This window comes from Stigmatopora nigra, chromosome 9 (genome assembly GCF_051989575.1).
Source record: "Stigmatopora nigra isolate UIUO_SnigA chromosome 9, RoL_Snig_1.1, whole genome shotgun sequence".
Classification (NCBI taxonomy): Eukaryota; Metazoa; Chordata; class Actinopteri; order Syngnathiformes; family Syngnathidae; genus Stigmatopora; species Stigmatopora nigra.
In genome coordinates, this window is record NC_135516.1 from 14,364,861 (window position 1) to 14,389,907 (window position 25,047).

The 25,047-nt window shown below is 36.6% G+C and overlaps 3 protein-coding genes and 1 long non-coding RNA gene across 4 annotated transcripts in view; 3 read left to right on the plus strand and 1 right to left on the minus strand.

Moving 5' to 3' along the window:
- Nucleotides 1-18,223, plus strand: part of LOC144201279 (collagen alpha-1(XI) chain-like) — a 155,359-nt gene extending 137,136 nt beyond the window's left edge. Inside the window, exons 34-78 of the mRNA XM_077723776.1 lie at nt 92-145; nt 1,091-1,135; nt 1,238-1,291; nt 1,383-1,427; nt 2,413-2,466; nt 2,548-2,592; nt 3,386-3,439; nt 3,525-3,632; nt 3,715-3,768; nt 4,423-4,476; nt 4,618-4,662; nt 4,815-4,868; nt 4,970-5,014; nt 5,134-5,187; nt 5,274-5,327; nt 5,913-5,966; nt 6,054-6,161; nt 6,274-6,363; nt 6,449-6,502; nt 7,660-7,767; nt 7,846-7,953; nt 8,147-8,200; nt 8,293-8,346; nt 9,300-9,407; nt 11,084-11,137; nt 11,205-11,258; nt 11,338-11,391; nt 11,493-11,546; nt 12,398-12,505; nt 12,599-12,652; nt 12,740-12,793; nt 12,884-12,937; nt 13,169-13,222; nt 13,512-13,619; nt 13,739-13,792; nt 13,870-13,923; nt 13,996-14,103; nt 14,184-14,237; nt 14,324-14,359; nt 14,459-14,512; nt 15,107-15,359; nt 15,453-15,565; nt 16,275-16,343; nt 16,416-16,649; nt 17,294-18,223. Coding sequence (XP_077579902.1) covers nt 92-145; nt 1,091-1,135; nt 1,238-1,291; nt 1,383-1,427; nt 2,413-2,466; nt 2,548-2,592; nt 3,386-3,439; nt 3,525-3,632; nt 3,715-3,768; nt 4,423-4,476; nt 4,618-4,662; nt 4,815-4,868; nt 4,970-5,014; nt 5,134-5,187; nt 5,274-5,327; nt 5,913-5,966; nt 6,054-6,161; nt 6,274-6,363; nt 6,449-6,502; nt 7,660-7,767; nt 7,846-7,953; nt 8,147-8,200; nt 8,293-8,346; nt 9,300-9,407; nt 11,084-11,137; nt 11,205-11,258; nt 11,338-11,391; nt 11,493-11,546; nt 12,398-12,505; nt 12,599-12,652; nt 12,740-12,793; nt 12,884-12,937; nt 13,169-13,222; nt 13,512-13,619; nt 13,739-13,792; nt 13,870-13,923; nt 13,996-14,103; nt 14,184-14,237; nt 14,324-14,359; nt 14,459-14,512; nt 15,107-15,359; nt 15,453-15,565; nt 16,275-16,343; nt 16,416-16,649; nt 17,294-17,440 — 3,381 coding nt within the window. The 3' untranslated portion in view covers nt 17,441-18,223. The remainder of the gene's footprint in view (nt 1-91; nt 146-1,090; nt 1,136-1,237; nt 1,292-1,382; nt 1,428-2,412; nt 2,467-2,547; nt 2,593-3,385; nt 3,440-3,524; nt 3,633-3,714; nt 3,769-4,422; nt 4,477-4,617; nt 4,663-4,814; nt 4,869-4,969; nt 5,015-5,133; nt 5,188-5,273; nt 5,328-5,912; nt 5,967-6,053; nt 6,162-6,273; nt 6,364-6,448; nt 6,503-7,659; nt 7,768-7,845; nt 7,954-8,146; nt 8,201-8,292; nt 8,347-9,299; nt 9,408-11,083; nt 11,138-11,204; nt 11,259-11,337; nt 11,392-11,492; nt 11,547-12,397; nt 12,506-12,598; nt 12,653-12,739; nt 12,794-12,883; nt 12,938-13,168; nt 13,223-13,511; nt 13,620-13,738; nt 13,793-13,869; nt 13,924-13,995; nt 14,104-14,183; nt 14,238-14,323; nt 14,360-14,458; nt 14,513-15,106; nt 15,360-15,452; nt 15,566-16,274; nt 16,344-16,415; nt 16,650-17,293) is intronic.
- Nucleotides 18,224-18,517: 294 nt separating this feature from the next.
- Nucleotides 18,518-22,941, plus strand: LOC144201510 (noelin-3-like). The gene is made up of 6 exons (XM_077724214.1): nt 18,518-18,854; nt 19,400-19,546; nt 20,250-20,405; nt 20,471-20,690; nt 21,222-21,328; nt 21,773-22,941. Exons 1-6 carry the CDS (start codon nt 18,795-18,797, stop codon nt 22,448-22,450), a joined length of 1,368 nt encoding a protein of 455 aa, XP_077580340.1. The 5' UTR covers nt 18,518-18,794; the 3' UTR covers nt 22,451-22,941.
- Nucleotides 22,942-23,151: 210 nt separating this feature from the next.
- On the plus strand, nt 23,152-24,439 carry LOC144201957 (uncharacterized). The gene is made up of 4 exons (XR_013327430.1): nt 23,152-23,298; nt 23,462-23,562; nt 23,983-24,034; nt 24,112-24,439. It is a non-coding gene; the product is annotated as an uncharacterized LOC144201957 (long non-coding RNA).
- Nucleotides 24,440-24,700: 261 nt separating this feature from the next.
- LOC144201155 (retinal-specific phospholipid-transporting ATPase ABCA4-like) overlaps nt 24,701-25,047 on the minus strand; it is a 30,811-nt gene continuing 30,464 nt past the window's right edge. Inside the window, exon 53 of the mRNA XM_077723564.1 lies at nt 24,701-24,792. The gene's annotated coding sequence lies outside the window, so the exon portion shown is untranslated. The remainder of the gene's footprint in view (nt 24,793-25,047) is intronic.

Sequence of the window (25,047 nt, forward strand, 5' to 3'; positions counted from 1 at the left end):
TTCCTTTTCTGAGTGAAACATTAAAGTTCTTTTTCCCCAAATAAGATCATCAAATAAATGATTGACATTTTTTATTTATTTTATTTTCTAGGGTGTACAAGGAGAACCAGGTCCTCCCGGACAGCAGGGTTTGCCTGGTCCTCATGTAAGTCTATCAATCCATCCATATTTTACTCAGTGTGTGTGTTCATGTGTGTATGATCTGTTTTCTAAATCAACATGATCACTTCCTGTCTTAAATTCTATCCCCCCGCTCAGTCGTCTGTTTTAGCCATTTGAACGTCTGCGCGAGCACTTTGCGCCCCCTTTTTTGTAGCCCACAAATTTCACATGGGGAGTTAACTTTCCCCAGGGGGTAATGTTTAACCATCAAAAAGTGTTTGAAAATGCTAATAAACATTGTTCATATCATCCACTCGTTTTAGGGTAGAATTATAATCCATCTGGTAATGTTTCAATTCAGGTTTTTGCGAGTTAATATTGTCAGTCAATAAAATACCACCATAACACCATGTAGGAAAATAAATGTTTAGAGCAGGAGATGACAAATATGTCCATTTTTGGCCAGTAATATAACAAAAAATTTATTTTTTTGTGTGCATTTAATTCTCCACTAAAAAATGTTATATTGAATGCCTTTGGTTTAGTTTAAAAGCCAAAAAAACATCGATTTGAAGTATTTTTTTAATTTTTAACTTGATATTTCATGCCTTGGCGACAATAAATCAGTTGAATTGAATCAAATAATCCCATTAAACATTAAGTGTATATTGGAAATGTCCAATATTGATCAAATAGACTCAGAAAAATAACCAAAATTTAAAAAATCATCAAAATAAAGGCATTCAGGTCCAGTTCCTTCTTTATTCTTTTTCTTCCCAGGGTGACTAAAGTCAAGTGATTTAAGAAAATAAAAATAAAAGTCCATTTGCACGGGCGACTGAGCACGTCTGAATAAACACGGCTCAAGTGCTTTCAATGTGGAAGTCGTCAAGTGGAGAAAATAAGCAACTTTAAGCTGGAAAATGACTTGACAAGTGTTCGTTTTGGCTCTTTGTGTGTAATATTCCAACTTTCTCTCACGTTTCAGGGTCTTATTGGGCCTCAAGGTCCGATTGGGCCTCCTGGTGAAAAAGTAAGTCCTGTCTTTTGACTAAAAAAGTCAATTTTTCCTCAAAAGCGTTCCTGCAGATTAATTTTGCATCTTTCTTCATCATTTTTTAATTTTCTTATTTAGGGACCTTCTGGTAAACAAGGTTTGGCCGGCCTTGGTGGTGCCGACGGACCGCCTGTGAGTAGATTTGTCCTTATTTTGTTTAAAATGTCAAAAAATACTACTTTCTTCAAGTATAATTGCTGTTTTGTTTGTTTTATTTTTTTAGGGTCACCCAGGTAAAGAGGGTCCCGCTGGAGAAAAAGGAGCTAGTGTAAGTATCATGTAATATTTCACGAGTGAATGAGTGAATGAATGAATGATCGAATGATGAGTGAATGAATGAATGAATGATCGAATGATGAATGAGTGAGTGAATGAGTGAGTGAGTGAGTAAATGAATAATCAAATGATGAATGAATGAGTGAGTGAATGAATAATCGAATGATGAATGACTGAGTGAATGAATGAATGATCGAATGATGAATGAGTGATTTTTTTAAAAATACTTCACGAGTGAATGAGTGAATTTTTAAAAATATTTCATGAGTGAATTTTTAAAAAATATTTCACGAGTGAATGAGTGAATTCTTAAAAAATATTTCATGAGTGAATGAGTGAATTTAAAAAAAATCGTCAGTGAAGGAGTGAATTTAAAAAATATATTTCACGAGTGAATGAGTGAATTTTTTAAAAAAAATCATGTGATTGAGTGATTTTTTTTTAATATTTCATGTGAATGAGTGAATTTTTTGAATATTTCACAAGTGAATGAGTGATTTTTTAAATATATTTAGAGTGAATGAGTGGTTTATTTTGAATATTTCACAAGTGAATGAGTGAATTAAAAAAAAATGAGTGAATGAGTGCATCTTTTTGAATATTTCACAAGTGAACGGGGGTGCTGGAGCCTATCCCAGCCAACTATGGAAACATCCTGAAGAGCCATTGATTGACCACAATGATGCCAATTCTTGTTCCTAGGCAGAATTTTTTACCCACCAATTTTTCGGGGTCAATGTCAGAAAAAGAACTGAAAATCTTTCCAGTAAAAATAAGTATCATTTCCAAATTATCCTTCATGGAACACATTGGCCGTGACCTTTTCCGATAGAGCATTTCACCTGAAAGGTTCATTGTCTTTATAATTGAATTCAGCTTTCTTGTCTTCTTTCTTTTACACATGTGTAACGTATTAAACACTTCTGGGAAATCAATGGAATGATATCAAATAAACGACATTTTTCCTTCCTCTTTAGGGTTTCCCTGGACCAATGGGATCCATCGGTTACCCCGGCCCACGTGGCGTGAAAGTGAGTGCTCATCATATTCCAAAAAAATGGATCCGTAAAGACAGAAAGTTGAAATATAACTTGATTTGGTGTTTCCTCCAGGGAGCCGAAGGAATCCGAGGGCTGAAAGGTGGAAAAGGAGAAAAGGTAAACATAGATTTTGCTTTAAAATGCAGCATTTCTGATAGATATTGGCAAAGAAATCCATATTTGGCAACCAAAACCATACAAAAAGGTCTTTTTTAAGGTCTTAAGCCGCACAATTGAACGATAATAACCATAATTAATAGATTATTTGAATAAAATTGGCACGTATGTGTGTTTAAGTCTCTCCAATGCATGCACCAAGATTTATTGGGTGGTTGCATACTGTGGTGTCACGAAATATGTATTTATAGTGGCTTGGATATACTTCTCAGAAACCTCTACTGGAAAAATTTTATCTGGATTTTTAAGATCATTTTCTATCATTTTTATATCACATAATTATTCCTTTTCATTTTAAAGCTACACAATTCTATATTTTCTATTATTTCACACCCTTAGTAAGGATCTTTCCTCATTCAATACATATTTTTACTTGTTTTTTGTCATCACTTATTAGGTTAAATTTATACTAATACATGTCATTATACTTGATGTACTGCATATATGTAAAAAAACAATTTCATTTTCTAAATAAGCAACTTTTTATTGCATATTTCATTCAGTTGTAATAATTATTACATGGTAATAATAATGCACTTTTATTTCCAAGCACCAGATGTCAACAGAGGAACACATTAATTATTAATCCAATGCATTTCATCCGCTTTAATCCAAAAATGCCACTAGGGGCCACTGTCACTTATTACTCATGTGTCTTCTGTCTTCCTGGATTAGAAATTGGAAGTAACTACCTAATCAATGTATTGATTGATGTATTGATTGATTTAACTAGGGAGAAGATGGCTTCCCTGGATTCAAAGGTGACATGGGCCTGAAGGGCGACAAGGTAATTTTTCCTAGAGGAAAATTGAAAAGATGAATATTTTAAAACATGGATATTAATAAGAGTGGATTTTATTGTGGGATCCAAGGGTGAAGGCGGTGTATTGGGCGCCCGAGGAGAGGATGGACCTGAAGGCCCCAAGGGTAACTCAGGACCAAATGGCGAAGGCGGACCTATTGGTTTGTCTGGAGAAAAGGTAATGCGTCCAATTAGGTATACTGTGAAGACGACTTTTTTAAAAATGTTTAAATATTTGTCATTTCCTGTTTTTTTTTTAGGGAAAACTTGGAGTTCCTGGCTTGCCTGGTTACCCTGGTAGACTCGGTTCCAAAGTGAGTATGAGCAAATGCGTGACCGGACGTTTGGTCGCCGGTCTTTTGGTCGCCAGTCAAATGTACTTAGATATTAAACAGTACTTAGATATTAAACAGTATATAGATACTAAACAGTATTTCGATATTAAACAGTACTTAGATATTAAACAGTACTGAGATATTAAACAGTATTTAGATACTAAACAGTATTTCAATATTAAACAGTACTTAGATATTAAACAGTACTTAGATATTAAACAGTATTTAGATACTAAACAGTATTTCAATATTAAACAGTACTTAAACATTAAACACTTTAGATATCAAACAGTACTTAGATATTAAACAGTACTTAGATATTAAACAGTACTTAGATATTAAACAGTACTTAGATATTAAACAGTTCTTAGATAATGAACAGTATTTAGATAATGAACAGTACTTAGATATTAAACACTACTTAGATATTAAACAGTACTTAGATATTAAACAGTTCTTAGATATTAAACAGTTCTTAGATATTAAACAGTTCTTAGATATTAAACAGTACTTGGATATTAAACGGTACTTAGATATTAAAAATTGTGTTTTATGGCAAAATCACAGTTTTTTCTTTCCTTGGTGTTTTATGACTGGTGCCTCATTTTGGACATTTTTTTTGTTTTTTGTCAGGGTTCAAACGGCTTCCCCGGTTTCCCCGGCTCAAACGGAGAAAAAGGCACAAGGGTGAGCTTTGTTTATATTTAAATTATAATGAAATAATAAAATAATGTTTATGGTTACATTAATCTTAAAGTGTAGTTTTTCAAGGTCATTAAAAACGAGTAGCGTTAAATTATAGCGTGAATTGTTGTTGTTTTTTTTCAGGGAGTTGCTGGCAAATCTGGACCTCGAGGCCAACGTGGCCCAACGGTAAGCAAATTTATGGACCTGATTTACTAATTACAGTCTTTATAAATATATCAATATAATTATTAATGGCAATGTGTTGGGTTACACCAATCTTAGCTGGATTTCTATGCATTTACCAAAGAATAATGACTTCAAACCCATGTTTTGTTTAGGGTCCACGCGGTGGACGTGGTGCCAGAGGACCTACAGGAAAACCAGGAGCAAAGGTAAATCATTTTTGGGCTCTGCTATTTTGTCCAATTGTAATGTTAATCTGGCCAAAAACTGACCTTGATGGCCAAGAACTGATGACTTTGTCTCCTTTCAGGGTACTTCAGGCAGTGATGGACCCTCTGGACCACCAGGAGAGAGGGTAAGCTCTTTCCACTTTTATGTTTTTCGTGTTTTACAGCATGTTTTACATGAAAAATTAGGGGGAACATTGGTTGTGAAGTTGATCTCTAATTTACTATGTGTCTTTTTTATCAAAAGGGGCCTCAAGGACCACAAGGACCTGTAGGCTTCCCTGGACCAAAGGGACCTAATGTAAGTCATTGAGATTGATATATATTTATATATATGGAAGTTTTGTTTAAATGTTTGTGTTATGTCCCCCTCCACCTGATATTTAGGGCCCAGCAGGAAAAGATGGACTGCCAGGTCACCCAGGACAGAGAGGAGAGACGGTGAGTGTTTTTATAGATTAAGGGGGTCAAACTCGGGTTGGTTTGCGGGCCACATTAACGTCAACTTGATTTTATGTGGGACATTTTAGATATAATATTTAGATTTTTTTGTTTATTTTCTAAATTGGATTAAAAGAACTGGATCAAAAACCCTAAAAAGTCCGTTTTTATAGATTTAAAACAAGGTTTTTTGAGCTTTTTTTTCTTAGTAATGGAAAATATATATTTATAATCATGTTTTTTTTTATTTCAAATGGAAACAAAATATATTTTTAAGTGGAAAACGGAAAATATTTTTATATATATTTATTTTTAGATCTTACCAAATGATTTTTGAACTAAAAACACAAAAAATCGATTAAAAAAATTGCAATAATTGATTTAAAAGGGGGAAAATCAGGAAATATAATGTACATCTATATCTATATTTAAATTTGATCCTAAAGGAGAAAATCAGCACTCATGATTTACTTTCCCGGGCCGCACAAAATGAGTCAGCGGGCCAGAATTGGCCCCCGGGCCGCCACTTTGACACCTAAGCCAAACATTCTAGCAGGATGACTTGAAAACTTTTCCTTTTTCCAGGGCTTTCAAGGAAAGACCGGACCACCAGGACCTGGAGGCGTTGTTGGACCTCAAGTAAGTTCCAGTTTCAAGACCATAACCATTTAAAAACTGAACTTAAACCAGATCAATTCAACTGAATTCTATAACTTTTCTGTTCAGGGTCCTACCGGGGAAACTGGGCCCAGTGGAGAACGAGGACACCCAGGTTCCCCAGGCCCACCTGGAGAGCAAGGGTTGCCAGGTTCTGCTGGAAAAGAAGGAGGAAAGGTAAATACCAGTTTTCCATTGGCCATTCAGACATTTTTCCTTGTGAGGAATAAATACAGCTTCTATTTTACTTTATTATTGTATGATATGGATTTTTTTTTTCACCCGGTAGGGAGATCCAGGTCCTCAGGGGTCCGGCGGTAAGCCAGGTCCTGCTGGTGTTCGGGGATTCCAGGGCACAAGAGGTCTTCCAGGCGCTAATGTAAGTAACCATGTTTAAACTATGTTTTGGGACATTTCTGCTAGCAAATGTAACCAACTACCATCTTTTTTTGTCTTCATTTCAGGGCCCAGGTGGCTTAAAAGGAGGAGAAGGACCCCAGGGTTCCCAGGGCCCTATCGTAAGTAACATTGCGACACATAAGTACTTTAGTCTAAATGCTTTTTGTTATAATGGCTCTCACTTCAAACGGACTGCGAGGAAAAGCGTGATTTTCATTTGTTTCAACGCCCACTTCAAGGACATTTTCCATTAGTTTTACAGACCCAAATCATATACTGGACCGGTAATTGCTGCGTCCTCCATATAAATAAGCATTCCTCTTGAATGGAGAGAAAGCTCACTGACAGCTTGACTTGAAAAGGCCTGACATTTTGAGAGAGGGTTAAAATGCAGGCTTCCGATAATTATACCCCCGACAAGCAGTTCCCGAGTGAAAAGCATGAAAAGATCATCTGTGAAGGAATACGATAAGGCATTTAGATCAAATTGCCTAGAATATTTTGGGATGGAGAACGCTAGATGTTGACTTCCTCCATTTGTGGGAAAATTTGTGAGGATTAAGAGTTGAGATTAGGCTAATTTGGGATTCTGGACAGGTACTTTTCGCTATGGGGATTATGGTTAGATCTGTACCAATATTATTCATATTTTTTATTCTGTTCCTATTATTTTCAAGATAGGCTTTGCCGATGGGGTGTCGATACCCATATTTTACAAGCAAGTAAAAAAAATAACAATTTTAATAATGAAAAATGGTCATTTTTGGATTAAAGTGAGCCCTGATGGTTGTTTCTATAACAACTGTTCTGTTTACAAATGTACAATACAATGCTATGTTACCATCATTATTTTCTAAAGAGAGGTAATCCCACCCGGCGGACATGTTTGTTTACTACTTTGATGACAGCTGGCGAAAAGCGAAAATGTTTGGGTTTTTTTCCCCCAAGATGGCGCCGTCACGCGGAACCCAGTGGCAGTAGCTGTGTCCACTCTTATTTGTTTTTGGTGTTTTAAAGCCCCTCTATCATTTCTTTAAATGACATTTTAATATTTCTTAACACATTCCTTTTTACTTTACTTTATACTTTTTACTTTATTGATGAGTGATGAGTATGTTAATACTTGAGTCCTTTTTTTCTGTTTCATATGTACTGTTAACGGATGCACTTTTTTATTTGTATCGTATCTTGTGTTGTCAAATTTTTAAAGTCAATGTGGCCCCCGGCCCCAAAACTTAGCCCACCTCTATTCTAAGACATTCATTCAATATCCCAGGGTTCCCCCGGTGAAAGGGGTGCTGCTGGCCCCGGCGGTCCCATTGGTTTAACTGGACGCAATGGCCCCCAGGGACCACCAGGTCCTGCTGGCGAGAAAGGAGCACCGGTAAGTCCATTTTGCTCCACTATAGTTCAACTCAGAGGGTTCCTTCATACATTTATCTTTGTTTCTATGTTTTTTTAGGGTGAGAAAGGTCCCATGGGTCCCGCTGGCCGCGATGGAATCCAAGGTCCCGTGGGTCTCCCCGGTTCGGCTGGACCACAAGGCCCACCCGGAGAGGACGGTGACAAGGTGGGTGTCAATCAGTCCTAGTCACGTCTTCGCCAAACAATCAATTATGTAGTAATATTCACTTCAAGGTTGATGGAGGACGGCCAAATTAGGATCTCTGGAGACATATTTACTAGGACAATCACGCTCAAGGTGACTTGGAAAAGGACATTTAAAGATCTGTGCTGTTTTTTTTGTATCTATCACCCTACAGGGAGAAGTCGGGGGACCAGGACAGAAGGGAGGCAAAGGAGACAAGGGCGAACTCGTAAGTTCTGTCCAAAGATTCATTTGTGGGAAGGATTTTTATGGAGGATTTTTTTTACTCATCATTAATCCTTGTTTTTATTTGACTTTAAGGGACCACCTGGCCCAAGTGGACTTCAGGGTGTGATTGGAGCTCCTGGTCCAGCTGTGAGTACCACAACCCCTTCCTTTTTGGAGTGTCTCACTGAATTGGGCAACCATTTTAGCTTTTGATTGGGCTTTTTTAAACAATTTAAAAGAGTTTCCAGTTGTCTGCCAAAATGTTTTTATTGTTTAAAAAAGTCAAGAAAAATTTAGACAGGTTAGGTTAAATGTTAGGTTCATTAATAATTATACTTTAATATAATTATAAAACAATATAGGGGACATCTGATTCAATTATGTATATTTCATTAAATTGGCATCTCTGCCCATTAAAGGCCACAAATCAAAATAATTACAAAGTTATTGATTAATCCAATAGCGTAAGCAAAAACAACAGCTGTAACAATCATTGCATATCCAGTATTCAATAAAAACAATTAAGGTAGGAACTCAAAAACAACTCCATTGGAAATGAAACAACTTAAGCGTCCTTCTAGGTCTGCATTCTGGGGTAAAGGTTAAAATCAAACAAACAAGCCTCCATTCGACAAAAAAACTCTATAATCAAGCGAAAAGATCGTCACAATTTACCACAATATGCCAGTAATCACAAAGGTTGTTGGTTAGCCATCACTCTGCATACGCATCTTCTTAAACGGCCTTCCAGGTCTGCATTCTGGGGTAAAGGTAAAGTCCTATCTTCTAGTAAACAGTCCTTGGTGACATGTTACGATCCGAGCTCGCCCCGGACAAATTGAATAAGCTCTCATACAAAAATGATTAGATACACACATATCTATATATAATAGTATTACAGAATTAATCCAACAGTTAGGTTAGAACTTTATTTCATCCTGTATTTGGGAAACATCTTGGTTGAAGTAAGAAGACACAGAAGACATTGTAGACCTAGATAAAAAAAATAAATAAATACCAAAAAAAATGCAATAAAGACTTGGATAATGTGTTTATTGATACTCTTGCCTAAATATATGACTCATATGGGCCTCCTATAGGGCAGCGATGGTGAAGCAGGCCCCCGAGGACAACAGGGAATGTTTGGCCAGAAAGGAGACGAAGGATCCCGAGGCTTCCCCGGTCTCCCGGGACCAGTCGGATTGCAGGTTTGTCGTTTATCCCACATCTACTTTCCGAACACGTCGTCTTGTTTGTTTCCTGACAGAAAACACTTGCTACCATTTGCGCTCATTTACAAAGAAAATACACCACCGTTGATGAATGAGGTCAGAAATCCTGGTTAAATATTATTTGTTTGCATTCCCTGCTCAGATGAGGCCGAGCTACAAATCAATCAGCGCTGACATTTAGTGCCCGGCATGTTGCCGGGGTACTGTTAATGCTTCCGCTGGTTTTATACGCATCAACACATCTGTTGCGTATTAATAGGAGACTCATGTCTATAACTGGTTACCCATAAAGTTAATACAGCAATGTATATCTTGTATTACAAATTCATAATTTAGTTAAAAGAAAAGGTAAGTTGATGAGAATGAATTTAAATCATCAGTATATTTAGTCCTAAATGACCAAATGCCTTACATCTGATCCATGAATTTTGAGCCTGATGAAATCTGATGTACTATAATAGAAATATGATAGAAATTTATGACAAAATACATTTGAAATTCTGTAGTCTTTGTATTAATATATATGTATATATATGCATATTTATTAACTGCCCTCCAAAATAAAAATCTCAAATATTATGACAAAATCTAATGTACTATAATAAAAATATGATAGAAATTTATGGCAAAATACATTTGAAATTCAGTAATCTTTGTGTTAATATATATATATATATATGCATATATATACATATACATACATGCATATATATACATATACATACATGCATATATATACATATACATACATATACATACATATACATACGTATATATACGTATATATATATATATATATATATATATATATATATATATATATATATATATATATATATATATATATATATATATATATATATATATATATATATATATATATATATATATATATATATATATATATATATATATATATATATATATATATATATATATATATATATATATATATATATATATATATATATATATATATATATATATATATATATATATATATATATATATATATATATATATATATATATATATATATATATATACATACATACATACATATACATACATACATATACATACATATATATATACATATATATTAACTCCCCTCCAAAATAAAACATCTCAAATATTATGACAAAATCGAGTGTACTTTAGACATAGATATAAATGTATGACTAAATACATTTGAAATTCAGTAGTCTTTGTGTTAATATATATTGATACATATATATAGAGATTTACTCCCCTCCAAAATAAAAATGTCAAATATTCTATTTGATACAAATCCGCCAGCACATAAACAAGAGTTTGAAGCCGCCTTGCCTCAATCAACCTTGTAAACCAGAGGGCATTTTAATAAAGTGAAACTCATTTAAACATCTCAAAGTTAATTACCTTCTCACACAGTGTGTCCTCCTTGGCAGCCAAGCAGTAGAACTTGATAGTATCGTTATTCAGCGCAATTGGCTTTTAATTGGGCCCTCTTGCACTACTCTGATCTCCGCTCATTTCATTAAGAATGCCCTTCAGGAAATGTCCACTTAGCACACAGAGCTAAAACGCTTTTCTCTGCGGGCATTGAATGTATTTGTTGTTTAAGTTTGAGATCCCCTTATTCTAACAAATATAATTCCCACCTTTCTTAGGGTTTGCCTGGTCCTCCCGGTGAGAAAGGAGAGAATGGTGACGTTGGAGGCATGGTAAGAGTTTACTTTCATTATTTTTCATACTGTGACTATTTTGTAAAATATCCATATCTTTTGACAGGGTCCTCCTGGACCTCCAGGCCCCCGTGGCCCCCAGGGACCAGGTGGAGCTAGTGTAAGTTTGTTTCCCTTTTGCAAAATGGAGTATTTTAAGTTTAAAAAACATTTTACTGACTTGTTAATTGCATCCACAGGGAGCTCAAGGCCCACCAGGTGGTATTGGAGGACCAGGAGCTGTTGGCGAAAAGGTGGGTTTTGTCTAGTATTGCTTAGTTTTATCAGGATTACATTTTATTACCATTATGGCATAATGTTTTGAGACTTATTGGTGAATGATTTCTTGTTCCAGGGAGAAACAGGCGAGGCTGGTAACCCAGGATCAGCCGGAGAACCAGGTTCAGGAGTAAGTCCTTGGTCTACCAAATCTGAACCATGTTTATGATTATTATTTGCATTCAGATACAATATAATCGGACATAGGCTTTGTCATCATCATCAATAACAAAAGCCTAATTGTCATCATACCCAGAAACTGTGTATGACGAAATTGGTAGTACTTGTCCATAAGGTGCGTTTTCTCAGGGAAAAGACCCAAATAAGTGATCATTTTGGACTCGTAATTTGGCATTCTGTCGTTATGGATACATACAAAGTTATATTCATAAGAGATAGTTCAATATCTAAGTGAGAAGTTTAATATCTAAGTGAGGAGTTTAATATCTAAGTGAGAAGTTTAATATCTAAGTACTTTTTAATATTCAAGTACTGTTTAATATCTCAGTATTGTTTAATATCCAAGTACTGTTTAATATCTAAGTACTGTTTCATATCCAAGTACTGTTTAATATCTAAGTACTGTTTCATATCTAAGTACTGTTTTCAACAGTAGATATTTAGATATTTAACTCTCATGAATAATAATAATTTTGAAAACTGGTTTCAACAGTACTTAGATATCAAACAGTACTTAGATATCAAACAGTACTTAGATATTAAACAGTACTTAGATATTAAACAATACTGAGATATTAAACAGTACTTGAATATTAAACAGTACTTAGATATTAAACTTCTCACTTAGATATTAAACTTCTCACTTAGATATTAAACAGTACTTAGATATTAAACAGTACTTAGATATTAAACAGTACTTAGATATTAAACAGTACTTAGATATTAAACAGTACTTAGATAGGTGTTATATAATGTGGATAAATTGGTAGAATCAACGTGTGATTCAATTTTCTTCATCAGGGCCCTCGCGGAGAGACTGGCGAGAAGGGAGAAGCTGGACCACCTGGTGCCGCCGGACCTGCCGGGGCACGCGGACCTTCTGGAGATGACGGTCCCAAGGGTAATGCTGTAAGTGGAAAAATATTGCAAACCAGATCTTATGTTTCTTGGTGTAAAAAACGCTTAGTCCCTTTTTTTACCCACTGTTCCCCACCCACGTAGGGCCCTGTTGGGTTCCCAGGAGACCCTGGTCCCCCTGGTGAGCCGGGTGCTGCTGTAAGTATTATATTACTCAATTAGTATGTTTTTTCTAATGACTGTATGTGGAGACAGATAATGTATCTGAAATATATCATGTTTTAGGGCCTTGACGGATTAGGAGGTGACAAGGGAGACGATGGAGAGGCCGGTCAACCTGTAAGTTGTCTCTAATCTTCAGATCGTTTTCAATAACAAGTATTTCATGGCAATATGTTGTAAAAGTTTGCCCTTGTTTTGTCAATTTAGGGCCCTGCAGGTCCTTCTGGAGAGGCTGGAGTTCCAGGACCTCCTGGCAAACGTGTAAGTTGACTCTTTCAATAACAATGGATGTCAAATTGAAATTTGTGGGTTTGTTTTTAAAGAATAATTTGTCTTTTGGATGTTATATACTAAAGTCTGTTTTTGAAAACGTGTATAGAATGGTCCTATTAGGCATAATTATATTAAATTAGAAATATTATGAAAACAGTGGACCTGAGGTAAAATGGCGCTTGAAAAAAACATTTTGTTTTGGCTTTTTATCTTCTAAAGGGACCCACTGGACCAAGAGGTCAAGAAGGACGACAAGGCGAGAAGGGATCCAAGGTAAAATGTTGATAACGGCAAAAAAATCTGTAAAAAAAAAAAAAATCTGTAAAAAAATCTGTAAAATAAATCTGTAAAAAATTCTGTAAAAAATTCTGTAAAAATTCTGTAAACAATTCTGTAAACAATTCTGTAAACAATTCTGTAAAAAAAACATTTTTAAAAAAATCTGTAAAAACAATCTGTAAAAGAATCTGTCAAAAAATCTTTAAGAATTAGCACACAAAAAACCTTGACTACCCAAATTTAGCCTGTGTTGACTCCTAAAAAACATGGCTGTTTCCCTCAGGGTGAAGCTGGAGCTGAGGGACCATCTGGAAAAACCGGTCCCGTAGGAGCCCAGGGACCTGTAGGAAAGTCCGGTGCCGAAGGTCTACGAGGAATTCCTGGCCCTGTTGTGAGTCCTGGATTTCAATGACAGAAATAAGCTATTAAAAATAGCTATTAGCTCATTTATACTCTTTGTAAAAACCTTATTTTTGAACCCACCTTCTAAGCACCTGTGTTTAATTTCAGGGCGAACAAGGACTTCCCGGTGCCTCTGGAAAAGATGGCCCTCCAGGACCCCTTGTAAGTTTGGATAAATATCCCTACTTCAGTTTTTCTCATTGTCATTTTCACTTAACTCCGTCACCCTTCATTTAAAGGGACCACCTGGACTTCCTGGTATGAAAGGCGACTCTGGATTCAAAGGAGAAAAGGTAAAATACTGCGAAAAATCCACAATTTAAATACAAAATCATATTAATGTGTTTTGATTTCTTTACATATAGGGTCACCCAGGTCTCATCGGTCTGATTGGACCTCCTGGAGAGGCTGGAGAGAAGGGAGACCGAGGTCTTCCAGGAACTCAAGGCTCCTCTGGTGGCAAGGGAGAATCTGTAAGTTGACGTCATATCTCCCCCAATGATTTTCATACCAATTTATCATATTTTAATATACGACTTGTATCTGGTTAAAGGGTATTGGAGGTTCTCAAGGTCCTTTCGGCCCTCCTGGTCCTCCTGGTATTCCTGTAAGTTGTATTTTCTTAGTTTTTATGGCGTCTTTCTCTCTTTTAAACCTTGATGTTAAGCCATTTATTTTTACTATTTTTACCAGGGATCTCACGGACAAAAAGGATCCAAAGGCGCACTTGTAAGTTATATTTTTTAATGATCTAGTCATCATTTATTCTTTGTAATGGATACCATTTTTTTAACCTATCTGTATTGCCATTTTTTTTTAATTCCTTAGGGTGCAGCAGGTCAAAAAGGAGACCCCGGATTGATCGGACCTCCCGGACCTCCTGTGAGTTTCTTCAGTTTTAGTGTGTAGATGAAATAAGAAGTTTCAAGCTACATAATAATATATATTTCAACTCTTTATGTTCCATGGTTTGGACAAACGTAGTGAGGGAATCTTAACATACACACACACTCACACACATATCACGTTTAAGGATTATAGATTAATTAATAACTGGAAATTATGCAAACATGAACACCAAGGTTTGGGCACCCAATTTTGGCCTTATTATTAATTTTGTATATCTTTATTAGCTGTAAAAATGGCGGTCTACCTTACAAAATAATCATAATAATTATGCATTTTCAATAATACCACATTATTAACCAAATAATGTCAGCAAACTAAGCTACTATTTCATTAAAAATGGCGTTTGTCATCATCTAATAAGTATGTCATATGCTATATGCTTGGATTTGATTGGTCCTCATCAATTTGACATTTTTATTGAACCACCAATCAAATCAATACAATTCTGTTTTCCTAAAATGTCTAATAATGTTAATGTTTTTAGCATGAGATCATTTTATCAGTCCTTTTATATGCTATTTATACTTTAAAATCAGTATAGTTGAAGTTCTTTGCTATACACTACAGGGCCCTGCAGGTGACATCATCCAGTCGCTACCCATCCAGCACGCGTCCCGGAAAAACAAACGTCAAGCCGAGGAGCAAGGAGACGAAGCGGCGTCCGATTATGGCACCGATGGCTTGGCTATGGAGGATGTGTTTGGTTCCCTCAACAATCTGAAGCAAAACATTGAACGCATGAAGTTCCCACTGGGCACTGCTGACAACCCGGCCCGTACCTGCAATGACCTTCGCCTCAGCCAGCCTGACTTCCCAGATGGTAGGCAAAGAAAGGGTAGAACTAGTAGTTACAATACCTGTCAACTTGATATGATATCATTTCAAGTCGTGTGTTTGTGATTGCCGCTCACAGGTGAATACTGGATCGACCCCAACCAGGGTTGCATCGGAGATGCCATCAAAGTGCTTTGTAACTTCACGGCAGGCGGCGAGACGTGTATCAACCCCGACAAGAAGTCCTCAGGGGTGAATGTGGAGATAGTGCTGGCTAATTTCGTGACCGGACGTTTGGTCGCCGGTCAAATGATGACAGAGAGTTTACTGTTGAAAACAGCTCTCAAAATTATATTCATGAGAGAGAGAGTTTAATATCTAAGTACTGTTTAATATCTAAGTACTGTTTAATATCTAAGTACTGTCAAATATCTAAGTACTGTTTAATATCTAAGTACTGTTTAATATCCAAGTACTGTTTAATATCCAAGTACTGTTTAATATCCAAGTACTGTTAATATCTAAGCACTGTTAATATCTAAGCATTGTTTATTATCTAAGTACTGTTTAATATCCAAGTAATTTTTAATATCCAAGTAATTTTTAATATCCAAGTACTGTTAATATCTAAGCACTGTTAATATCTAAGCACTGTTTAATATCTAAGTACTGTTTAATATCAAAGTACTGTTGATTCCAGCTCTCAAAATTATATTCATGAGAGACAGTTTAATATCTAAATATCTATTGTTTTCAACAGTACTTAGACATTAAACTTAGATATTAAACTCTCTCTCATGAATATAATTTTGAGAGCTGGCTTCAACAGTAAACTCTCTGTTACCATTTAACTGGCGTCCCAAAAGACAGGCGACCAAACGTCCAAGCACCCCAAATTTCGCCTAATATTCTGATTGGACTCTGCGCTAATACGTCTGTTTCATCTCCTTCTCTTGAGCAGGTCAGAATATCCAACTGGCCCAAGGAATCTCCTGGTTCCTGGTTCAGTGAATTCAAACGTGGAAAAATCGTAAGCGTCTTCATACTCGGTTCAATCCAAAATAGGCCAATTTCAATCTCATTTGATCATCTTCACCCACAGCTGAACTACGTGGACGTGGCTGAGAACAGCATCAACGCAGTACAGATGACCTTCCTGAAGTTGTTGAGCTCGTCGGCTCGCCAGAATTTCTCGTACGTGTGCCACCAATCGGCGGCCTGGTACGACGCCAAGGCCGATAATTACGACAAGGCTCTTCGCTTCCTGGGCTCCAACGATGAGGAAATGTCTTACGACAACAGTCCTTTCATCAAGCCGCTCATTGACGGCTGCGCGGTAATTCCTTTTCTACTTTCACTGGAAAATACTCTCACTCGCTACCCTAATCCTCACTAAAAACACTTTATTGAACTCCTCCTTCTATCTTTTTTTTTAATGACATTTTAATATTTCTTAATACATTCCTTTTTACTTTACTTTGTACTTTATACTTTTTACTTTAATTATGAGTGATAAGTATGTTAATACTTTAGTCCTTTCTGTCTATTAATGTTTCATATGTACTGTTAACGGATGCACTTTTTTATATGTATCCTATCTTTTTTCCCCCAAGATGGCGCCGTCACGCGGAAGCCAGTGGCAGTAGCTCTGCCCACTCTTATTTGTTTTTAAGTGTTTTACAGCCCCTCTATCTTTATTTAAATGACATTTTAATATTTCTTAATACATTCCATTTTACTTTACTTTATACTTTTTACTTTAATGATAAATGATAAGTATGTTAATACTTTAGTCCTTTTTTTCAGTTTATGTTTCATATGTACTGTTAACGGATGCACTTTTTTATATGTTATCATATCTTCTGCTGACCCCGCCCATCTGTCAAATTTTTAAAGTCAATGTGGCCCCCGGGCCCAAAACTTTGCCCACCCCTGCCCTAACTAAATCTTATTTAATGCTTATTTGTGTTTTTTTTCCAGTCTAAGCAAGGCTACTCCAAGACCATCCTGGAGATCAACACCCCTCGCATCGACCAGCTGCCCATCCTCGACGTCATGCTGACGGACTTTGGCGACTCCAACCAGAGGTTTGGCTTCGAGGTGGGTCCCGTTTGCTTCCTCGGCTAGACCACCCCCCAAAAAGCCCCTCCCGCCTTACGGCCCCACCCCCTTTAGCCTTTACCCAAACCCCGCCTACCCCCGACGGACAGAGTCGGAGGGCATGAAGCAAAAGAATACTAAATAAAGTGTGGAATGTGTCGCACGTTGTGGGCACGTGACTGAGAAGCAAAATACAATAAAGTGGGGGGGACGGACTTTTGATGCCGTGGTGGTCCGACATGTGCTCGACCAAAGATGTGCAAAACACTCAAGGTGCTACACAAAATTGCTTTTTGATGATACTGTAATTATTATAATAATTATTATTATTATTTTGTACAATATTGTGCCTTTCTGAATCCAACCATTTTAGGAACTTTGCATGTGTCCCAGTTCGTAAATTTTTATCTCCCCCCGCCCCCTCCTGTTTAAAAGAAAATTTACAACCAGGACATACAGTACATTTGAACAAATTTGTAAGTATGAAAATGTTTGTAAATAAAATTGCCTTATATGACAATAAGCAAAAAAAAACGCAACACAAAAGACATTTTTAATGACTGAATAGGCAAGTGGAGACATAATAAAGGAAATGAAATAGTAATATAAATATTGTCGGAAATTTCTTGTCCTTTTCATCTCAACCAAACGTGGGCAATATTTGTTTTTTTTTTTTTATATATAATACATTGTTTTTTTGGGTTGTTTTTTGTAACAAGAAATTTTTCTTAAGGTCAGTTCTCCACCAAAGACTTTGACACACTGTGTGCCTTTTTAAAAAGATAATTAAAACTGGATTCTGAAACTGAATGTGTCTACATTGTCACCTCTTTTGGAACATGAATGACAATTAAAAATGCATTTAAAACTAAATATAATATTAAAAGTGACGGGATATAATACCACCACCTAGTGGCGTATATACACATTCGTTTTCACCACAGGTACATATTTGTATGATGAAAACTTGGAAACTCCTATAAAAATAATAACAATAAATAAAACCGATAATTACGAGGGTACGTGAACACTCAACGTCGTATCTCAGAGCTTCAAGCATCGTATGTCAAGGACTTACGCATCTCGGTTGCGGGGATGCGCACGCGCGCGTCATCGCGTCCATACGCGCAGCTGCATCTTGATTTGGACCTTCCGAACCGAAGACGACGGAACAAAGTCACGAGTGGGCGACCAAATTCAGTTAATTTCACCGTTTTCCCTGAAATTGGTGCATTTATAATTGATTTGGCCGCTTCGGGGCACCTGGGCGAGCGGACCGATCGGGACATTTTGTTTGTTTTTGTGTTTATTTGTTTGTTTTGTTGGTTTTTGAGTGTTTGTGTACCGAGTTTTGGTAGTAAAACCACGTGACGACACGAAGATGCAGACACCGTCAGTATTGCTGCTTTTGATGCGTCTTTTGGACTCCTGGACGCCGGTGGTGAGTTCACGAGCGCCTCGGAGAAAAAATAATGCGCACCTGAGTGATACGTATTTTTAATTCATAACATGTTAGTATTATTGGATTTAATTCTAAGAATGAGTGTCATCCTAATTTGCGTGCACTCTGAAGTATTGTGCTTTCAACATAATGATATAAATAAATCAACATTGGCATTTACTTAATATCATTTTGCACCATACACAAATACTATATAGATCTTATGAGGCATCTTATTGTGTATTGTTTATTTCATTGCGTCATCTAGAATTTATTTTAAATATATGATGTATGCTAATGTATTTTTTTCATATACATATGAGAACATATATAAGATGTATATAACATAATATATATTATATAAGAAAATAATAACTTTGACTATATTCTATAATATTCGTACCATGGCAATGACAAAATTTCATATTTTTCTTCTGTTAGGCTACAAGGAAGACATTTTTGAGATATTATTGGATCCCATTGTTATGACAGGGTGTGTGAATCACATTGGAATGCATTGTTTTTGTGCACGTATGTCCAAGCAGACCACAGTAAGGCCTGCGGAGGGCTGGCAAGTGTTCGGCTCAGCGCAGGATGCCAGTGGGCGTTGCGTGTGTACGGTGGTGGCACCCGGGCAGACTCTATGCTCCCGGGAAGCCAAAGGACGCCAGCTGCGACAACTCCTGGAAAAGGCACACACACAAAATGCACACTCACACAAATACAAAATGCACGCACACACACATACAAATAGTACTCATACTGAATCATTTCAATGTCGGTCAATACAAATGACACATTTATTTTTGTCCATGTGAGGAGGCATTGATTGACCTAAAATAAATTCATAGAGGGAACTAGGATGTCCTTTTTTTTGGTTTGTTCTTTTACAGGGGGGTCAAAAAATGTCACAAATTCAGATTAGCATTCATGTTTCTGCCACCGGACGTTTGGTCGCCGGTCAAATGTACTTAGATATTAAACTCTCTCTCTCTTATGAATATAATTTTGAGAGCTGGTTTCAACAGTACTTAGATATTAAACAGTACTTGGATATTAAACAGTACTTAGATAGTAAACAGTACTTAGATATTAAACAGTACTTAGATAATAAACACTACTTAGATATTAAACAGTACTTATATAATAAACAGTACTTATATTTTTAACAGTACTAAGATATTAAACAGTACTTAGATATTAAACAGTACTTGGATATTAAACAGTACTTGGATATTAAACAGTACTTGGATATTAAACAGTACTTAGATAATAAACAGTACTTAGATATTAAACTTGAGAGCTGGTTTCAACAGTAAACTCTCTGTCACCATTTGACCGGCGACCAAAAGACCGGCGACCAAACGTCCGAGCACAAATATTTCTTGCCATCAGGTCCACAACATGTCTCAATCCATGGAAGTTCTGAACCTGAGGACTCAGAGGGATTTCCAGTACATCACCAGGATGGAGAGCCTCATTAAAGGCCTGCGTTCCAAATTCAGACAGATGGACTCAGATAGAAGGACTCTGGCTAACAAAAACTTCCAGGTACACGCCATCCCGGAGGGTGAAATTTGACGATGGGTGACGTTTTTTTCTCGTTGTCTCGGCAGGAGCTGAAGGAGAAGATGGACTCGTTGCAGCCACTTATCCCGGTGCTGGAGCAGTACAAGACGGACGCCGGGATCATCTCGCGTTTCAAGGACGAGATCGGGAATTTGTCCGGCGTCTTGCTGGCCGTGCAAGAACAGATGGGAACTTTTGACTATGATCAGCTCAACTTAAAAGTCAGTGGATTGGAGAACCGCTTGAGAAGCTGCATGAGTAAACTCAGTAAGTTATGACAACAATATATCAAGAAAAAAATACAGTTTTCTACTTTTCTTTAACATGTTGTTGGGTTTTAACTTCTCAGCTAATGGAAAAGTACTTTTTAAGTGACTATGTTCATCTACTGTTAAAGCTGAGTAGGCTGATTTTAAGGCACGGGTGTCAAAGGGGTGGCCCGGGGGCCAAATCTGGCCCGACGCATCATTTTTTGTGGCCCGAGAAAGTAAATCATGAGTGCCGATTTTTTTAGGGTCAAATTAAAATGAAGTGTATGGATGTATATGAAATTTCCCGATTTTTCCCTTTTAAATCAATAATTTTCATATTTTTATCCATTTTTTTCTGCGTTTTTAGTTAAAAAGTTATTTTGTAAAATCTAGAAATATATTTTAAAAAGCTAAAATAAACTTTGTTTTAGATCGATAAAAAACTGAATATTCAGTGATTTTAATCCAGTTCATTTAATTTATTTATGAAAGAAAAATTTAAATATTTTATCTAAAATGGTCCCCTGGATTTTGTGTGTATATCTAGCATGCGGCAAACTGATGAAGATCAGCGGGCCAATCACAGTGAAGACATCTGGGACCAGATTTGGTGCGTGGATGACAGACCCGCAAGCGTCACCCAAAAACAACAAGGTCAGCCAAGACAAACAAAAAAACATGTCCAACAATGGAATAATTTTGTAGAGTTTAAAGCTAATTTTCTAAAAAAACAAAAAGTACAACTTAATCCTGAAAAAAACATACTACTTGATTCTGAAAACAAAAATAGAACATAATCCTGAATAAAAAATACAACTTAATTCTGGAAAAAAATACAACTGAATTTAAAAAAAATACAACATAATTCTGGAGAGAAAAAATACTGCTTAATTCTGAAAAATATATAATTTATTCCTGAAAATAAAATACAACTTAATCCTGAAAAAAAATACAACTTAATCCTAAAAAAAAAATACAACTTAATTCTGAATAAAAAATAGAAAAAATACAACTCAATTCTGAAAAAAAACATACAGATGCACATTTTCCTTGTTGCCTATTAACTTAAATACACTTTCTTTATTTCTCCATCATCAGGTTTGGTACTTGGACGGCTACACCAACAACAAAATCGTCAAAGAGTACAAATCCATATCCGACTTTGCTTCAGGCGTGGAATCCCGCACGTACACATTACCCTTCAAGTGGGCGGGAACCAATCACGTAGTATACAACGGTTCCCTGTACTACAACAAAATGCAAAGTAACATCATCGTCCGCTACAGCCTGGCCACGAGCCGCGTCCTCACCCAGCGAGCGCTGGAACGCGCCGGCTTCCACAACGTCTACCCTTACACGTGGGGCGGCTTCTCCGACATCGACCTGATGGCCGACGAGTTGGGCCTTTGGGCCGTGTACGCCACCGACCGCAACGCCGGCAACGTGGTCCTCAGTCGGCTGGACCCCGCCACGTTGAGGATGATAGCCACGTGGAATACGGAGTACTCCAAACGTAACGCAGGCGAGGCTTTCATGATTTGCGGAACGCTCTATGTCACCAATTCCCACTTGACCGGCGCCAAGGTGTACTACTCGTACTCCACCGCCACGTCGGCCTACGAGTACATTGACGTGCCATTCCATAATCAGTACTTTCACATGTCCATGTTGGACTACAATGCCCGAGATAGGGCGCTCTACGGGTGGAATAACGGACACCAGGTGCTCTTCAATGTGACGCTTTTCCAAGTTATCAAGTCGGATGATGACGCTTAAGTGCGGGTAGTTTATAGCCTGGAGTTTGTAGGGTGTCCACTGGCCTAGGGGTTTTTTCTTCGGGTACTCTGATTTCCTCAGAGTAGTGTCAGGTTGTTAGTCTCAGTGTTCCCCTACGGTTGCCAGGCAACCAATTCATTTTTAAACCCCAAAAATTGTTAACAAAAAGCAATCATACACATTTTGAACCCAAAAAGTAATCATACGTTTCATTTAGATGGTCTTTTTTTATTAACCCAAAAGTATTTAAAGACCTTTTTATTCCTATTATTTTATGTGTTCCACTCAAAATATTATCATGGATAGCAAAGCTTTTTTCTTTAAGAAGAAAAATTAGACCAAGTATAGTAAGGGTTTTTATGTGAAACAAGACCATGTATAAAAATGACCATGAATTGTGAGGCTTAAAAAAAATCATATAATTATTAAGGCTCTTTTCATGAATAAAAGACAATGTATGGTAAGGCTTTTTATTCTTAGCAAATGACCATTAAAAAAAACTACACACATTGAGCCACTGGAGGGCGACCTCTTTTTTTTTCTTCCTGCTCTTAACTTCCGGTCTCCGTTCGAAGTCGTTAAATAAATAGTTTAAAACAATTTATATTTTAAATTAAATGGACGTTTTTGTAAATAGTAGCGTACTACAACACTTTATTATGACAACTGTATTTTCTTTGTGTCTCTTTTTCATGTGCACGACCGAGGTCAGAGTTCAACAACGTCATTCTTCAAAATGGCGGATGAACCAGCGGCCAGCACGGCAGTAGACTGCAGAGCAGCTCAGAAGTGACCGTTTACCGAAGAAAGACCAGATAAACTTCTCACAGGCCAACGCAGCACATTCGGTACGTTGTCATTTGGGGATTTTGAAGCCCCAGTACTCATTTAAAGAGTCCGTCGTGGTGAAACTGCACGCGGTTGTAGTCAAAATGTTTGCTAACAAAATGGCTACATCGCGTTAGCTAGCTCTTTATGTTTAAAAAGAAATCCTTCTATTGTGTGTTTCAGATCCTCAACGAGCACAGACTGCTGGGAAACGTCAAGAATGTGGCCAAAACGACCATAAAGGATCAACTTGTCGACGCCATATCGAGCTGTTTGACAGCAAAGTGAGTCGTTTTATTTCAAATACTAGTTTCTATTTTCTCTTTCTGTGTAATGATTAAATGTGGCATAAGAAGTATATCCTAGACTATTAGAAAATACGTTTACTAGTGGTTCTTAACTTTGTTGGACCTATCGAATCCTACTTAAACGTGAAATAAACTAAAATTCTTCACATTTTCAAATTCAAGATAAATTCCCTGCAGCACTGATTGGCTAAGCAATGTCATGTGATCATCTGCAACCAGAAATGGTCATGTTATTGTGAATAGACATTAGGAATCCATGTCTTGACCTTTATTAGACTCTTTACCCTTCTCATTTTTAAAAAACAAAACCTTAGTGAGACTTTCAACTTTTTTTAAAAAGATGAATTGAAATAGTTGACTGGTAAAACTTCATAATCCTTCTGTGCTGTTTTGTAGATGGAGGTGAAAGCTGTCAATATCGACGAACACCAAAGAAATCTTGGATGAGGTAGGACCTGTGTTCCAGGTTATCATTTTCATGTCATGTGTACTAAACCTTCTAATTTTTATCTTGCTTCTTTTAAGGGTCCAGCCAAGTTTACCAGTTCAACACTGAAGAAAGGGTGGCAATGTGAACGGCACAGACTTTGACACCAACATCCCCTCACTGGTACTTGTTGTTATAGAGCAGGGGTCTTCAACTCTGGTCCTTGGGAACCTTTCCAGTTTGTTTTCCATATCTCCCACCACATCTGAATCAACTCATTTGATTTTGGTGAGATGGAAGAAATGGAAAATAGATTGGATAGGGGCCCATGAGCACTGGAGTTGGAAAATCCTTGTTATAGTGACTTTAATTATTTTGAGGCTCTCTATCATGGAGGTATGACTAATTTCATTTCCCCCCCCTACTTTGACTTTAATGTTGTTGTACTTTACAGTGAGATAAAAACCTGACTCAGGACCTTTTCTGGTAAGTAAATTTTTGATTTGCTAGTAAACACTTAGATTTTTTTTTTGTCAAATTTTGATTTAACTCTGGCTTTTTTCCCCTTCCAGAAATCCATTCATTGATGGAAGACTACATTGTCTAGCAGAAAAGCTACTTGGAAAAATAAAAATTCTTAAATTGTATACATGATTTATTCTTCATTTACATAGAAAGAAATGCAAGTAAGATGTCAAGTTAAAGATTTTTTTATTAACAGTAAAACATTTGCACACTTAGGAGTTTTCATAGTGGATGCAGGAATTGGCAAGCTACACCTGTGGACATAGACAAAAAAAAACTAGTTTAACACTTTGTAATTTGTTTACAAAATTCTATGGACTTAAAATGGCATAAGTATTTTATTTAAATAAAAAATAAAAAAAATTGCTCCAAAAAGGGAGTCAAAGGAGCAAATGTATACAGGGATAAAATGCATAAGTATTTTATTAAAAAAAAAAAAAATAAAAAAAAACATTTGCTCCAAAAAGGGAGTCAAAGGAGCAAATGTTACAAGTATTTAAAAAAAAATC

Bases quoted from the DNA above. Each gene is read 5' to 3' on its own strand.
- LOC144201510 (XM_077724214.1), top strand. From the start codon at position 18,795: ATGCAGACACCGTCAGTATTGCTGCTTTTGATGCGTCTTTTGGACTCC. The intron at 20,406-20,470 runs GTACACGCCATC...TTGTCTCGGCAG, and splicing joins TGGCTAACAAAAACTTCCAG to GAGCTGAAGGAGAAGATGGA. The intron at 20,691-21,221 runs GTAAGTTATGAC...GTGTATATCTAG, and splicing joins AAGCTGCATGAGTAAACTCA to CATGCGGCAAACTGATGAAG.